Here is a 15,207-nt window from a genome sequence, read left to right on the forward strand (position 1 = left end):
TTTCTTCTTAATATCTTCTGATTCTGTTAGGTCCATAGTATTTCTGTCCTTTATTGTCCCCATCTTTGCATGAAGTGTTCCCTTGATATCTCTGATTTTCTTGAAGTGATCTCTAGTCTTTCCTCTATTGTTTTCCTCAGTTTCTTTGCATTGTTCACTTTATTTAGTGCCCAAATCATGTCCGACTCTTTTGCAACTCCATGGGCTGTAGCTCGCCAGGCTCCTCTGTCCATGGGATTTCCAGGGAAGAATACTGGAGTGAGTTGCCATTTCCTTCTCCAGGATTGTTCACTTAAGAAGGCTTTCTTATTTCTCCTTGTTATTCTTTGGAACTGTGCATTCAGATGGGCATATCTTTCCTTTTCTCCTTTGCCTTCTGCTTCTCTTCTTTTCTCAGCAATTTGTAAGGTGTCTTCAAACAACCATTTTGCCTTTTTGCATTTCTTTTTCCTGGGGATGGTTTTGATCTCCTCCTGTACAAGGTTACAAACCTTCATCCATAGTTCTTCAGGCTCTCTGTTTATCAGATCTAATCTCCTGAATCTATTTGTCATTTCCACTGTATAATCATAAGGAATTTGATTTAGGTCATACCGGAATGGCCTAGTCGTTTTCCCTACTTTCTTCAATCTAAGTTTGAATTTTGCTACAAAGAGTTCATGATCTGAGTCCCAGTCAACTCCTGGTCTTGTTTTGGCTGACTATATAGAGCTTCTCCATCTTCAGCTGCAAAGTATATAATCAGCCTGATTTTGTGATCATTGAGATTCTTGAATTCGTGACCAAAGAGCCAGGATATCTGTTTTGTAAGCAGTGGGAGTCTGAAAATGTTTTTCCAGGTAGAGCGTTATGAGATGACATGCAGAGAATCTTGACATCCATGAGAATAGCATCTGTGTAACAATGACTAGAATGCACAGGGGGCAAGAGTGAACACCCAGGATGCACAGAGACCCACCTACTGAAGGTACAATCCATCTCCCCCGTGTATGTGCTGTATTAGCTCTTTTATTACCATTTGAATTCTTTCTAATGAAATTCACCAATTCTGAAAATACAGAAGAGACAAAGATAAAATCGAGAGTGATGAGGGTGAGAAGAAAGATAGGGAAAGGGTTAGAAAGACACAAAGATGCAGAGAGACAGGAGAAGGGGAGCTGTCCCCAGGGGCATCAGCTGTGCTGATGTTTGTGTGTAGACATCTGGCCCTCAGCTGTGCTGGCTGGATGCAGGTAGCTTGAAAGAATTTGCATCTAGGTATAAATCTGGCACCAGTAGGCTTGATTTTTCATCTGACAAGTGGGCTGCTTTAAATAAAACTAGGAAATTGGCGTGGAGGAGGTGAGAAAAGCCCCACCAAGACATGCCTCATACCTGAGAAGAGGACCTTGCCTGCCGTCTGTGGATCACCTGCTGACCACGTGCTCCGCTTCCTAAGACAGGAGAAGATGTCTGGTCAGCAGTGTGCCCACTGAGCAGCCTTCCCACACTCCCTTTCTGTCATTTCCTTCAGTTTCGTGGTCAATCTGCTTGCTGTTTTTCTTAGAGGAGGGTGAGTTTGCTTTTATGAGAAAGATGTTTGGCTTAGTTTATTCGGAAAGCAGATTTGTCTTTAAGTTCAATTTATGTTTTTGATGTTATTTTTCTTTCTTTTTACCAATCATTCAATAACTAATGAGCATCAGTGACCTACAAAAGTGAGTTTCTGTTGCCAGAGTTGTTACAGCCATAAGGTTCAGTATCTGGTTTGTCTGAATTAAGGAAGGCAGCCGGTACCTGTGCTTACCCTAAGCCGCCAGGAGGATGTGGAGGCGCTATGGAGCAGCACTTTGAAAGACTCTCAGACCTGGGGGTAGGGCTTCCTGTGTCTAGCCTAAGCCGGAACTTTCAGATCAGTAGATTTTTCTGGATGACAGCTGAATAAAACTGTTAATCTGACCATCCCCCAAGATGTGTTGTCCCCTACAAGTTTTTCTCAGCCCATCTTTCAGTTTTGAAAGATCTTCCTGTCCTATGGATGGAAATAGTTGACACCCAAGATGTCACATGGGACCCCTTTTTTTTTCTGGATGTGTTTGCTGTAGTATAATGTCTCTTTCTTATTTTAAAGAACTTTTAATGAAATATGTCATACATCAAAAGTATATTTATACATGTATTAGTTTATGCTTTTGTATAATATATAAATGCTCATGGGTATCCAGCACCTACCTTAAGAAATAGAATATTTTAGAGTACTTTCAAAGACCCTGTATGTCAACCTCATCCATAGTCCTCTTCTAACCTTTCCCAGGTATTTTTGATCATTGCCTTGTTTTTCTTCTCTTTTTTAAAGAATATTTATTTGGCTGCATCGAGTCTTAGTTGCAGCAGCCAGGATCTTCAGGGCATCGTGTGGGATCTTTTTCATTGTGGCTCACAGGCTCAGTAGTTGTGGCACATGGGCTTAGTTGCTCCACCACATGTTGGGTCTTAGTTCCCTGACCAGGGATTGAACCCACGCACCCCGTATTGCAAGGAGGATTCTTAACCACTGGACCACTAGGGAAGCCCCCTGCTTTACTTAAAAGTTTAAATTACATACTTTATGAGTCTTCCATATTGATCTGTGGTCGGTTAAATCCATGGATGCAGAACCTGCAGATACCGAGGGCAAATTGTGTTCTGGCATTTTATATAAAGAACTTGAGCATCTGCAGATATTAGTATCTCAGTGGGTCCTGTACCCTAACCCAAAACACACATGCATGTTTGTGTTAGTTGCTCAATCATGTCCAACTCTTTGCAGTCCCATGCACTATAGCCTGCCAGGCTCCTCTGTCCATGGGATTCTCTAGGCAAGAATGCTGGAGTGGGTTGCCATTCCTTTCTCCAGGAGATCTTTCCAACCCGAGGATCAGACATGGGTCTCCTGAATTGCAGGCAGATTCTTTATCATCTGAGCCACAAGGGAAGTCTGCATGTGTATATGTATCCTTAAATAATATATAGATTTCCTTGTTGCTGATTTTTATATAAGTGGCATCAAACTGGTATGTTCCTTGTCAACTTGCATTTTTTTGAATAAAATCATGTGATATTAAACCATTTTGATGCATTAAACGCCTCAACTAAGCGTTCATTCAGTGCCTCAACTAATGCCTCAATTAAATGTTCATTCATCTTCCCGTTTACGTAGTATTCCACTCCACAGATAAATTTTAACTCACTTATCCATTCTCTGTTGATAGATATTTGGGGTGTTACTGTTATTATAAACAGCAAATTTGACGGGTTCTTTTTTACTATTATAAATTACAATGTTGCAAATGTGTTATGCCCATGTCTCCTAGTTCACATGGGAAAGATTTTCTATATATTTTGTAAGTGGGAGTGAGATTGCTGGGTCAAAAGATATGAACATTTTCTACTTCATTAAGTATTTCCCTGTGTTTTGCAAAGAGGCTATACCAGTTTACACATCTAACTTCAGAGTATGAGTCTCCATTGATTCTATCCTTGGCAATACATTTTATAGTTTTAATTTTTAATTATGAACATATGATAGCACATTTACAAGGGACTTGAAAAATACAGAACAAGGTTACATATAGTTGCACTATATGTTACAATTACTTTTTTTAAGTAGATAAATTAAGGTTTTTAGTTGGAGTTTCAATATCAAAGTCTCAAAAATTAACAGAATGCATGTACATTCTATTATTAACTTCTCTGTAATAGAAGATTCTTCTCTTCTATTACAGAGAAGCAGAATGATATAGTAGACCTGAAAAGCACTATGTCCCAATTCAACAATTAAGATTTATACAATTTTCACGCAACAGTAGGATACAAATCCTGTTCAAGTTCCCATAGACTGTGAACTAGGAGACACTGGAATATATCCAGGGACATAAAACACGGTGCAAACATTTCATGTTCTAAAGGTAGCAATACATTTTTTTTAAGGCCCTGCTGTGCAGCATATAGGATCTTAGTTCCCCAACCAGGGGGTGAACCCGTGCCCCTTGCATTGGGAGTGTAGAGTCTTAACCACTGGGCCACCAAGGAGATCCCCTTGGCAATATTTTTTATTATCTGACTTTTGTGTTTGCCAGTCTTGTTGGTATAAAATGGCAGTTCTTTCTGCTTTTTATGGGCATTTCCTTGATTACTTATGAGATTAAATGTTTTTCATGTTTTTTGCTCAGTATTGCTTCCTCTTCTGTTTTGAATTCCTTGTGTGTTTCTGATGTATCTCCATCCATTCAGTACAGCTGTGTATGGGCTATGTTAGGATAGAAAAGGGAGCAAAGGCAGGTGCTGACTGCAGGGTGCTGCTTTCTCTATGAAGGTCCCGAGGAATCAGGAAGTGGGCGTTATGGACCCCATTATGCAACCGACTCAGAGGCTGGCGAGGATGATGACACATTTGAAGACGACTTAGATTTGGATATTTCCTTTGAGGAGGTAATAAGTCCTGCTTTATAAACCCGGGTGTTTTTGTTTCCTTGCTGAACAAAGCGGTTTAGTCAATGGACCACGAACATCTTACTTAAGAGTTACTTTAATTGGCTCATTTGCTTTTAAAACTTATTTATTTCCTCTGACTATTAGTCTCCAGGTGATTGTAAATGAATATTAACTAGATACTAACTATGCCGATGTTCTAAAGTCAGCCGCTGCTTGCTGACTTCACCATTTGGCAAAAGCATATTTAGATTCCAAGCAAGTGAAATTTTATAGTCAGTATTGATAAAGAAATGAACAATCCCTTGAAAAAGTAATGTGCCTTAATGATGTTGTAATAAAGATAAATCATGTAATATCAGTTTTAGCACTGATTTTCTGAGTAATACAGGGGAAGGTCCTTAAAATTCTTGAGCCTGAAGTTCTTTATCCATAAACTGGAGTCAGTACTATTTGCCGTCTCTACCTCCCAAGGTTTTGGGAAATATTAAAATAACTGTAGTTTCCTGTATTAGACATCAACCATAAATAAGGCAGTCTCATTACTGTGCTCCATGTTAATCCTGAACTTCTTTTCCTTCTCTGTCTTTAGGTTAAACCGCTTCCTGCTATCAAAGAAGGGAATAAGAAATTTTTTGTGGAATCCAAGATGGCACCTAGATCGAACCCAGTGACTGTTTCTAGGCTTGTCCCCCCAACCTCAGCATCTCTCCCCACAACTGCAGTGGCTCCCCAGCCCGCTCCAGTGGACAGGAAAGGAAAGAACGGTGTGGCTATGATGCCAAGGCTTTTTGACATGTCTTGTGATGAAACTCTTTGCTCTGCTGACAGCTTTTGTGTCAATGACTACACCTGGGGGGGCTCTCGATGCCACTGCAATCTGGGCAAAGGTGGTGAGAGCTGCTCAGAAGGTAGGTGCTTGGGGGAGTGGGTGGGAAACATGGTGGTAGGTTGACCCTACCCTCCCTCTCAGGGAGCCAGAGAGCAATCCACAGTGGACCTTGCAGTCCACACAAGGTTCCTTGTCCTTTTCCTATGATAAGCCCTTTCTTCCATGTTTTAGTTATTAAACTAGCTAGTTAGCAATACAGGGCAAATGTGAGTCTTCCATTGCTTCTAGTTGAATAGCAGCCCTATTCCTATATATGCTAAACATGTAGTCCTTTTGGAGCAATGCATAAATCATTCCAGTGGCACCTTGGGGGTGGGTTTACTTTTGTGACACCTCTTTTAAAAAATACAGCAGAAATCTGTTAAGGTTAAGAAGGATACTAGTTGAGCCAATGTATATTACACAATTGTACAATGTGAAAGTAGGTGTCAGTGGCCTTAAAGCCACTAATTTCTTTTTAGAGTGGCAAATAACAATCTCCAAAGATCTGATTTCCCCCTAAGAACTTCAGAAGCTCAATGCCCCCAGGAATGAGAATCCCAGGGGTAAAGAGTAGAGAAATGAAGATGGTAAGCTAGGTTGAACAGACTATCGGGATTTTTACTTAATGATATCCAAGCAATGGTGTTGTGTATTGATGTCTTGCATTTGAAGAAGTGAGCAAACAGTATTCTTTTGTCTTTTCCTTTTTTCAGATATTGTTATACAGTATCCTCAGTTCTTTGGTCATTCCTATGTAACCTTTGAACCTTTGAAGAACTCTTACCAGGCATTTCAAATTACTCTTGAATTTAGGGTAAGAAGGATTAATCCTTTATGAGTGCCCGTTGGACACCTCAACACAGCAGTGTGCTGCATCACAGGGAAAAGGAGAGGGGAGAGGACACAGAGAGTAAACCCATCACAGCGCAGCGAGAATGACGGGCACATTTGCACACTCAGGGGCAGCAGCAAAGGGAGAGTGGGTTGTGTATGTTACTGAACTATGGGAATGTTTGGTCTGAAAGTTCCCAAGGAGAATGTTTGGGTTCCAGCCATATTACGCATGTCAACCTAAAAGTTGACAATTACATTTCATTCAGCAGATTTGCTGAGGACTTGAGCCCAATTGCTGAGGACTTAAAGGGCTTTCCTGGCAGCTCAAATGGTAAAGAATCCACCTGCAATGCGGGAGACCAGGGTTCAGTCCTTGGGTTGGGAAGACCACCTGGAGAAGGGAATGGCAGCCCACTCTAGTACTCTTGCCTAGAGAATCCCATGGATAGAAGAGCCTGTTGGGCTACAGTCCATGAGATCCCAGAGAGGTGAACCCAACTGAGTGACTAACACTTTCACACTTTAAGCCTAATAGCTCTGAGAGACTATTCCCTTGGCATAATGACCTCAAGTCCATCAAATAAAACATAATTCTCAACTCTTAGGTTGTGCACTTTTTTTCTCAGTTGACTTTCATAATCATGACCAAGCCAGGATTTCAGAAGGCATAATTGCATTCTTCATCCCCAAATCCCTTTTAATGGAAGCCCAAACAACAAGCCCTTCCTTGCTACGACTGCACCTGCACAGATAGAAAAACAGCTATATGCAACCCTGGCACATGGTGACAGCCCAACAGATGCTCTTCACTGTGAATCAGCCCCAGTGCCTTCAGCTTAAAGGGATTCCTTTGGGTATCTCAGATGACCGGAATAGGTTTGGAGATATGGAAACAAGTCCCCTTTAAGGTCAGAGTGTTGAGAATCTACAAGAAGACTTGTCCCCATCTAGGACAGGCAGCATGGGTGAAAACCAAACTAGTCTATGGGCTGCTTATATTGTTGTGTTCTCCTAATGCAAGGAAAGATGCAAATTTGCTAGGGAAGTAAAAAGAAAAAAAGGAAAAACTGGAATGCTCTTTGGTGAGAATAGAATTTGACGAGGATGAGAGCAGCCCCTGTGGGACCGCGGTTTCTGTGCACACGGTTTCCTGAGGCTCTGCTGGGGGATCCAGGAAGAGCAAAGAGAGGGTCAGACAAGGGGCCGCCTTCCTCTCACGTCGCTGCTGAATTGAATTCCTCATACACTGTTTGTATCGCTGCCCCTTCTTCATTGAAAATGAACTAGAACTACGTGCCTGGGAATTAATTGGAGTCTGCATGCTTGTAAATAGGACATCAGTAGAGATGCTCGAGTTTCACGTCCGTGAGTGTTTCTGGGTGGCCCTCTGTGGAAGAGGAGATGCTCATTATTCGTGTGACTTTGTTTGTATAATAACAGGCAGAGGCAGAGGACGGCTTACTGCTCTACTGCGGGGAGAATGAGCATGGGAGGGGGGATTTCATGTCCCTGGCTGTCATCCGGCGCTCGCTCCAGTTCAGGTAATTCCTGGCAAAAACCCCTGGAATGTTTAATACTACCCTACAATATGTTTTCCTTGCTGTACTGTGAACAAAACCTATACTTGATTTACAGTGTAAATAAAGGAACTGTGTGTATTATGGAGCCTGGACCAGTCTACTAAATACTGGGGTATCAAGATAGCAGGGTAAACTCTGAAATTTGAGTCTGGAACCTTGTCATCATTCATTCACTCAACAGCAAATGTTTTCCTGAGTCCCCACAGTGTGCCTGGCACTGCGGTAGTGCCTGGGGATGCAGCAGTGAGCCAAAGCCCGTCAAGTTCCTTCTTTCCCGGAGCTCTGGTGGATGCGATGGGAAGAAGGCTGGGACCTTCTCCTTGTCCCCTGTGGTAGATTCAGCTGACAGCCACGGAGCCCAGAGAGGAGCCCACAGCCTCCTGGAGGTTCCTAGAGACTCAGACCGTATCCTCCTCTTCCCTCCAGACTGTGATGGACTGTTTGACTTACCTCCTCTGCCCCGATCATTTGTGTCCCAGTGCATCTTGGAAGCCACCCACCTTTGGTTTCTGTGTGGTTTTCTGGAGGCAGAATTCTGTGGATGTGCGAGTGTTTTAATCATCCTCACAGAGGTGTACGTGGGACTATTTGATGAGGTCAGCCAAGTGTTTCTCCATGGCTTACTGGTCAAGATCCCTATGGTAACATACCCTGGCGACCTGACTTTCAACCAGTGACTTAACCTCTCCAACTCTGTGTTACCTCCCAGGGTTTTACTGTGAGGATGAAATGCATTAATACATCAGAGTACTTAGAGCAGTGCCTGAACCATAGCAAGCACTCAGTAAACACCAACCATTATTGTTTTTTGATTATTTCAGCACAAAAATTACTTTTGGTTACAAGAGATGACTGTCTGTGAAGCATTCCACATGGGTTAGAAAATGCCCCCTGCCCCCTGCATCCTTTGCTAAATGCATTGATTGATGCAAGATTGAGTTCAGCTAGTAGGATCCAGGGCAGTGGTCCCTAACCTCGTGGGCTCTAGGCTTGGAGGATCTGAAGGACTCTGCTAGCCCTGCTGGTTATTTGCTAGTAGCCACTCTCTGTCTCTGCAACTCCTACTGTGTGATTCTGAGATCACCCCCTCTAGGTGAGCCAGTTCTGCAATGCCTCTCCAACCCATTCCTGTCTGTTGAGGATCAGGAGACAAAGGGAGGCCGTGAGAAGCGGGCTGCAATTAGTGCACATCCTGGAAAGGACAACACTATGTGTCATGGCCAGTGTCCCCCTCTGACAGCCTCAGGACCCAAGGGGGAGGTGCTGTGGTGGCTGCTTAGAACTTGGCTGGAAGGGGTCAGAATTCTAGATGTCAGGTGTAGTGACCGGAGGGCACCCCAGGACATACGGAGGTTGGGGGAAAAAAAACAAGAATAATGCAACTGTCTGAGAATGCTCGTTCCCCACCCACACCCGCTCTGAGCCGCAGCTTCCCATGGAAACCACACCTGCACCCAGGCCCAGCTGAACACAGATGGCAGTGCTGCCCAGCTTGCCAAAATAAGTGTGAAGACTCGTTTTGGGGTTTTTTTTTTTCAACATTTTATTAATATCACTGAGACTGTCATTTGGGAGTTGTGGGAAGTCCCCAGAGAAATCCCCGGACGCAGAGTGACTCAAGCTCTAATTCTCCTCACTTTGAATCCATGTTTAATCCAGCCATCTCTGAGAAGGAGAGAGAGGATCTTAGCTGCCCAGGATTCTCTGAGTTATAGAGAAAGTCGGGTTAAAGGAGCTCCCCATGTTGAAAGGTCCTGCAGCCAGATTAAAGACAAGACTGAGGTGATCCTAGGGAAGAGGCATCTGTCTAAGGAAGTTTTTCTGTGTGTGGATTTAAACAGCCCTTGATACCCATAAGCCTAACTCTGAACAGACTGGCTCTCAGCGAAGCTATTACTGCCCTGGAAATGATGTCCATTGAGTCTGAACACAATAGTGAACTTCCCTGGTAGCTCAGCTGGTAAAGAATCCGTCTGCAATGTGGGAGACCTGGGTTCAATCCCTGGGTTGGGAAGATCCCCTGGAGAAGGGAACGGCTACCCACTCCAGTACTCTGGCCTGGAGAATTCCATGGACTATGTAGTCCATGGGGTCACAAAGAGTTGGACACGACTGAGCGACTTTCACTTTCACTTTGATCTAAGACTTATCTTTTCTTCGCCCACAGGTTTAACTGTGGAACTGGGGTCGCCATCATTGTAAGTGAGACCAAAATCAAACTCGGGGGCTGGCACACCGTTACGCTCTACAGAGATGGGCTGAATGGGCTGCTGCAGCTGAACAATGGCACCCCGGTGACAGGCCAGTCCCAGGTGAGTGCATGCCTCACTCCCACCCTCCCGCCCAGCACTCCGGGTGGGTCCCGCTGCAGAGAGCTGGCAGATGGACTGTTTTGCATGGTATACTCAGGCAACCCAGCCCTGCCAGCTTTTCTATTGAAGGTGGGCTTTCAGGGCTCATGCCCATCCCACACCTACTGAGGAGGGGGACTGAATATGCTGACATTGTGGCCCTGGGTGCACAGGGACATGCAGGAGGCCTTGTACCCGAGGACATGTTCTTTTTCTACAAGGACATCAAAGCCAGAGGCGGAGGAAGGCTCCTATTGGAAGAATTGAAGCCATTATTAGTGCCAAACGCAAAGCTTGCTTTTAAAACAGAGGTGTTGCAATCCCGTGACTTGAGAAAATCATCCCGAAAGGGTCACTTGGTTCAATATGCAGGCATAATCCATTCATCCACCTTTTTGGGGGCCATGATTATAGGAAGTGGTAAAACATTTAACTGTTAGGCTACTCAGCGAATCACATAGGTATTCACATATTTGTCATGCTCTGAGCAATTTTAGGACTGTGTTTAGAATAAACAGTTTGGATTAGCAACCTGCCAAGGAACCAAGTCTGTAATTATAATCAGGCAGGTGTTTGTATTCTCTGAGGAAAAAAGTAGCAAGGAAGCCTTTGTGTATATGTGTGTAGCTTTCTCCTTCCTAGGCTCTTCATATTCTTTGCTGACAAGACAGATTGTATAAAGGGTCATGACTTGCTACTAAAAAAAAAAAAAGAATAGGAAAAAATAAACCTCATCATTTGGATCCCAGTGGTTCCAAAGAAACAAGAACACAAACGTAGTGGATGTGAATCCAAGAAGATCATTATACAGATATGCATATGTTTCTAAGAAAGGGAAAGAGAGGATAAATGTACTGCAGACCCAACAAATGCCAGAACAATGGGCCTCGTGTGGTTAAAATTAAATTTGATAGAAATAAAGAAGCTTTGAACTTGGGTTCAAAATACTAACCTGAATAAAAGGTGGAGAAACTGCAACAGAAGTAACACATGTATAAGTATCATATGGTTTAAAACAAGGAAATTCAATGAAGGTTAATAAAAGGGCCATATGACAACAACATGCTAAAGAAGTTATAGGTTATATTAATAAAGGCATAGCATCTAGAAAAATGGAGGTGATAATCCTATTCTATTCTGGTGCCTGTGTATATAGTTTGCAGTGCTCTAACAGTTGGGAAGATCCCCTGGAGTGGGAAATGGCAGCCCACTCCAGTATTCTTGCCTGGAAAGTTCCATGGACAGAGGAGCATGGCAGGCCATAGTCCATGGGGTCACAGTCAGTGAGACATGACTGAGCATGCACAACAGTGATTCTAATCCTCTGATATAATTGCCTTCAGAGTATATGATTTATTGAATATAATAATTAATTACAAAAGGTATATAGTTTTGTGGATACTCAGGGTAACATCTGCCTCTCTACTACCAGGATTTGCTAAGCAAGTTGTATAAGTCAGACTGCAAGTGTAGAGTGTTTTAAGAAACTGTCTTGAGAGAGAGTGATCTGTTTTAAGTCAGGGTTCCCCCAAAACAGACCTGAGTTGATGAGTCTATGCAAATGATTCACTAAGAAAGGAATCCCATAGGAAACCTGTGATAGAAGGGATTAAAATGAACAAGGGAGGGACAGAAATGAGTAAGAATGAGATCTAACGCAAAGTTTACCAGGATCTGGCATTAGCCGATCCTACAGGGGAGCTCTGAAGTTTAAGTTGTATCTCAGAGTAGTGCCAACCCAAAGCAAGGGGGTTGAACTTTCACACTTAATCACCCAATAAAACCTGTTAATAGCTGTGCTGAGGGAATGCAAATCCTAGTACCACCAGTTCTTTCCATAGGCAGGCAATATAGGCTTTAGGGACCCAAAGGTAACCCTCCTTAGAGGAAGATAAAGGCTAGGCTCCAAGACTATTGTCTGGGATGTTGTGAAGGGAGCCTCAGAGGAGCTAATCACCCCTGTGGTGCACTTAATGCTCCAGAAAAGAAGAAAAGGATTTAGCTGTTGGGCTCCTGCTGTGGTCCTAAATCAGGGAATGGGGTCAGAGGGATGGGGTGAGATGAGGATGGGATCCAAAAGAAGTAAATCCTGAGGATCTCGATGAAATAAGCCAACCAGGCACTCAATTCACCTAACAAAAAATGTAAATTATTAACCCTTAAAATCCACTGTAAGTACTTTGAAGCTGCCTAGCTCACAGTTAATATACTATTTATAAATGATTCTTATCTATTCATTAGAAAAGATAAAGTAATGATTCGATGTTTTACTTATTGATAACAAAAGTATAAAGGGTAAAGAATACATTTCAGTGGCTTACATTCTGGAAATTTTATAACTGGCAGCATGCCTTCACCCAGCCCTTCTCTATACCCTTTAATCCAAACAAATGAGATATTTCTGCAATAAAAAACAAATAGTCAAGAGCACCTTAATTTTGTCCCACTTCATGTTCAACTCTGTATTTTATAACCTCAAAACCTACAATCCAGATTGTGGTTTAGTCTAAGATTGGAAATGTCCCTACTTAGCTGTAATAAGACTTTAAAAAAACGTATCTATGAGCAAATTTCAAAATATTTTGCAACTCAGTCTTGGCAATTTCCCTCTCTCTCACAAATGCCTCTTGCAGGACCTAGTATAAAGGTGACTGGGAGTAAAAGGGTAAACGTCAGCGCACGCATACACAAAATTAGCATTATCAACTTTTGAGACACAAAATAGTCCTATGGCCCATCCAAGATACACAGTAAATTGGTGTCAGGATTGGAAAGAGAAAGTTTGTTTTGGATGCCCAGCATGGTGCACTGCCTATTGGCTTGCTCTTGGTTGGACTGACCTTCCTTTCCCCTTGAGGCATTCCAAAGTCATCCCTTCTCAAAACACAGCTCTCTGAGTTTCCAGTGCTAAGTGTGGATTTAATTTTCCAGTAGGACAGTGACTTAAAGATAAATATGGGTGGAAGAAAATCCATAAATTGGATATACGGATATCCATATACATCCATATATATATGATGAATGGATAAAGAAGATGTGGTAATATATAGCTTCCCTGTTGGTTCTGCTGGTAAAGAATCTGCCTGCAGTGCCAGAGACCTGGGCTCGATCCCTGGGTTGGGAAGATCCCCTGGAAAACAGAAAGTCTACCCTGTAGTTTTCCGGCCTGGAGAATTCAATGGACTGTGTAGTCCATGTGGTCATATGGAATACTGCTGCTGCTAAGTCGCTTCAGTTGTGTCCGACTCTGTGCGACCCCATGGACTGCAGCCCACCAGGCTCCTCCGTCCATGGGATTTTCCAGGTGAGAGTACTGGAGTGGGGCGCCATTGTCTTCTCTGTATGGAATACTACTCAGCCATAAAATAAATGAAGCTCTGTCATCTGCAGCAACACAGATGGACCTGAAGAGCATCATACTGGCACTGGATCGCATCTTAGTCGTGTCTCTCATCTGGTGTGCTTTAGCTTTTGGCTTCGCTTGGTGAGTTATGGTTTCCGTCTCTCTTAAAGGGCCAGTACAGTAAAATTACCTTCCGGACACCTCTCTACCTTGGTGGAGCTCCCAGTGCTTACTGGTTGGTGAGAGCCACAGGGACAAACCGAGGCTTTCAAGGCTGTGTGCAGTCACTCACTGTTAACGGGAAGAGAATGGACTTGAGACCCTGGCCGCTGGGGAAAGCCCTCAGCGGGGCCGATGTGGGTAAGTGGTTGAAAGCGGGAGGTATGCTCCTGTAGATTGTTTTTCTGCTTTGGGTCGAGGACAGTTAATACAGAGCTTCAGGAGGGAGGTGAGCTGAGGGGTGAGGTTGGTGCTCTGCAGACCTGTTGACCTTGAATCTGAACACCAAGACACGGGAAATGAGATCAAGGGTACACCAAACCCTCGGTTGTGTCGCACTGCCACCTTGGCCTTCTTCATGAAATGCAGTCTGGTCCCATCTGACAAGGCAATGACAATTGAGTCCTTCTACCCTTCTTCAATACTTTGGCCACCTCATGCGACGAGTTGACTCACTGGAAAAGAGTGTGATGCTGGGAGGGATTGGGGGCGGGAGGAGAAGGGGACGACGGAGAATGAGATGGCTGGATGGCATCACCGACTCGATGGACATGAGTTTGAGTGAACTCCGGGAGTTGGTGATGGACAGGGAGGCCTGGCGTGCTGTGATTCATGGGGTCGCGGAGAGTCGGACACGACTGAGCGACTGAACTGAACTGCCCCCTTCTTCATCCAGTCCAGTGGGAAAACCAACGCAATAACGTGGAAAGATCTTTTGTATACTCTCTGCTTCTAAAAGAAGTGGTTACATTCTAATTTTGACCACTGTGCCAAATGCATTATTGTAGCCCTCTCATTTACTCCTCATTGGAGAAGGAAATGGCAACCCACTCCAGTGTTCTTGCCTGGAGAATTCCATGGATAGAGGAGCCTGGCAGGCTGCAGTCCCTGGGGTCACAAAGAGTTGGACACGACTGAGCCACTAAGCATGCACGCACACACACTTCTCCACATACGATCCTATTTCACCCTCTCTCCGTTCCTGGATCAGAGCGATTTGGTATTCATAACTCCAGGTACAGTTGGTTTATTCTGTTTGTTTGTTTTATAGCTGATTAGCTGAGCACTTGCTACTTATAGCCACCATTTAGAATAACTTTATTCTCCTCAAAATAAAAGGTGTGACAAACCTTGACAGCATATTAAAAAGGAGAGTCATTACTTTGCCAACAAAAGTCTGTTTAGTCAAAGCTATGGTTTTTCCAGTAGTTATGTATGCATGTAAGAGTTGGACCATAAAGAAGGCTGAGCGCCGAAGAATTGATGCTTTTGAACTGTGGTGTTGGAGAAGACTCTTGAGAGTCCCTTGGACTGCAAGGAGATCCAACCAGTCAATCCTAAAGGAAATCAGCCCTGAATATTCATTAGAAGGACTGATGCTGAAGTTGAAGCTCCAATACTTTGGCCACATGGTGGAAAAAGCTGACTCATTTCTCAGAAAACCCTGATGCTGGGAAAGACTGAAGACAGGAGGAAAAAGGGACGACAGAGGATGAGTTGGTTGGATGGCATCACCGACTCAGTGGACGTGAGTTTGAGCAAACTCTGGGAGATGGT

At 43.6% G+C, this 15,207-nt stretch overlaps 1 protein-coding gene across 2 annotated transcripts in view; it reads left to right on the forward strand.

Annotated features, from left to right (window-relative positions):
- Positions 1 to 15,207, forward strand: part of EGFLAM (EGF like, fibronectin type III and laminin G domains) — a 197,702-nt gene that overhangs the window by 133,306 nt on the left and 49,189 nt on the right. For both annotated transcript variants that reach the window (XR_008685426.2, XM_055422153.2), the window contains exons 8-13: positions 4,334 to 4,449; positions 5,042 to 5,360; positions 6,037 to 6,137; positions 7,598 to 7,698; positions 9,905 to 10,049; positions 13,602 to 13,791. Coding sequence is in view for 1 of the 2 variants with exons in the window: in XM_055422153.2 (XP_055278128.2) it covers positions 4,334 to 4,449; positions 5,042 to 5,360; positions 6,037 to 6,137; positions 7,598 to 7,698; positions 9,905 to 10,049; positions 13,602 to 13,791 (972 nt within the window). In the remaining variant the exon portion in view is untranslated. The remainder of the gene's footprint in view (positions 1 to 4,333; positions 4,450 to 5,041; positions 5,361 to 6,036; positions 6,138 to 7,597; positions 7,699 to 9,904; positions 10,050 to 13,601; positions 13,792 to 15,207) is intronic.

The sequence above is a fragment of the Moschus berezovskii genome, chromosome 18 (genome assembly GCF_049115385.1).
Source record: "Moschus berezovskii isolate FMDL1 chromosome 18, NW_MosBer_1.0, whole genome shotgun sequence".
Lineage (NCBI taxonomy): Eukaryota > Metazoa > Chordata > Mammalia > Artiodactyla > Moschidae > Moschus > Moschus berezovskii.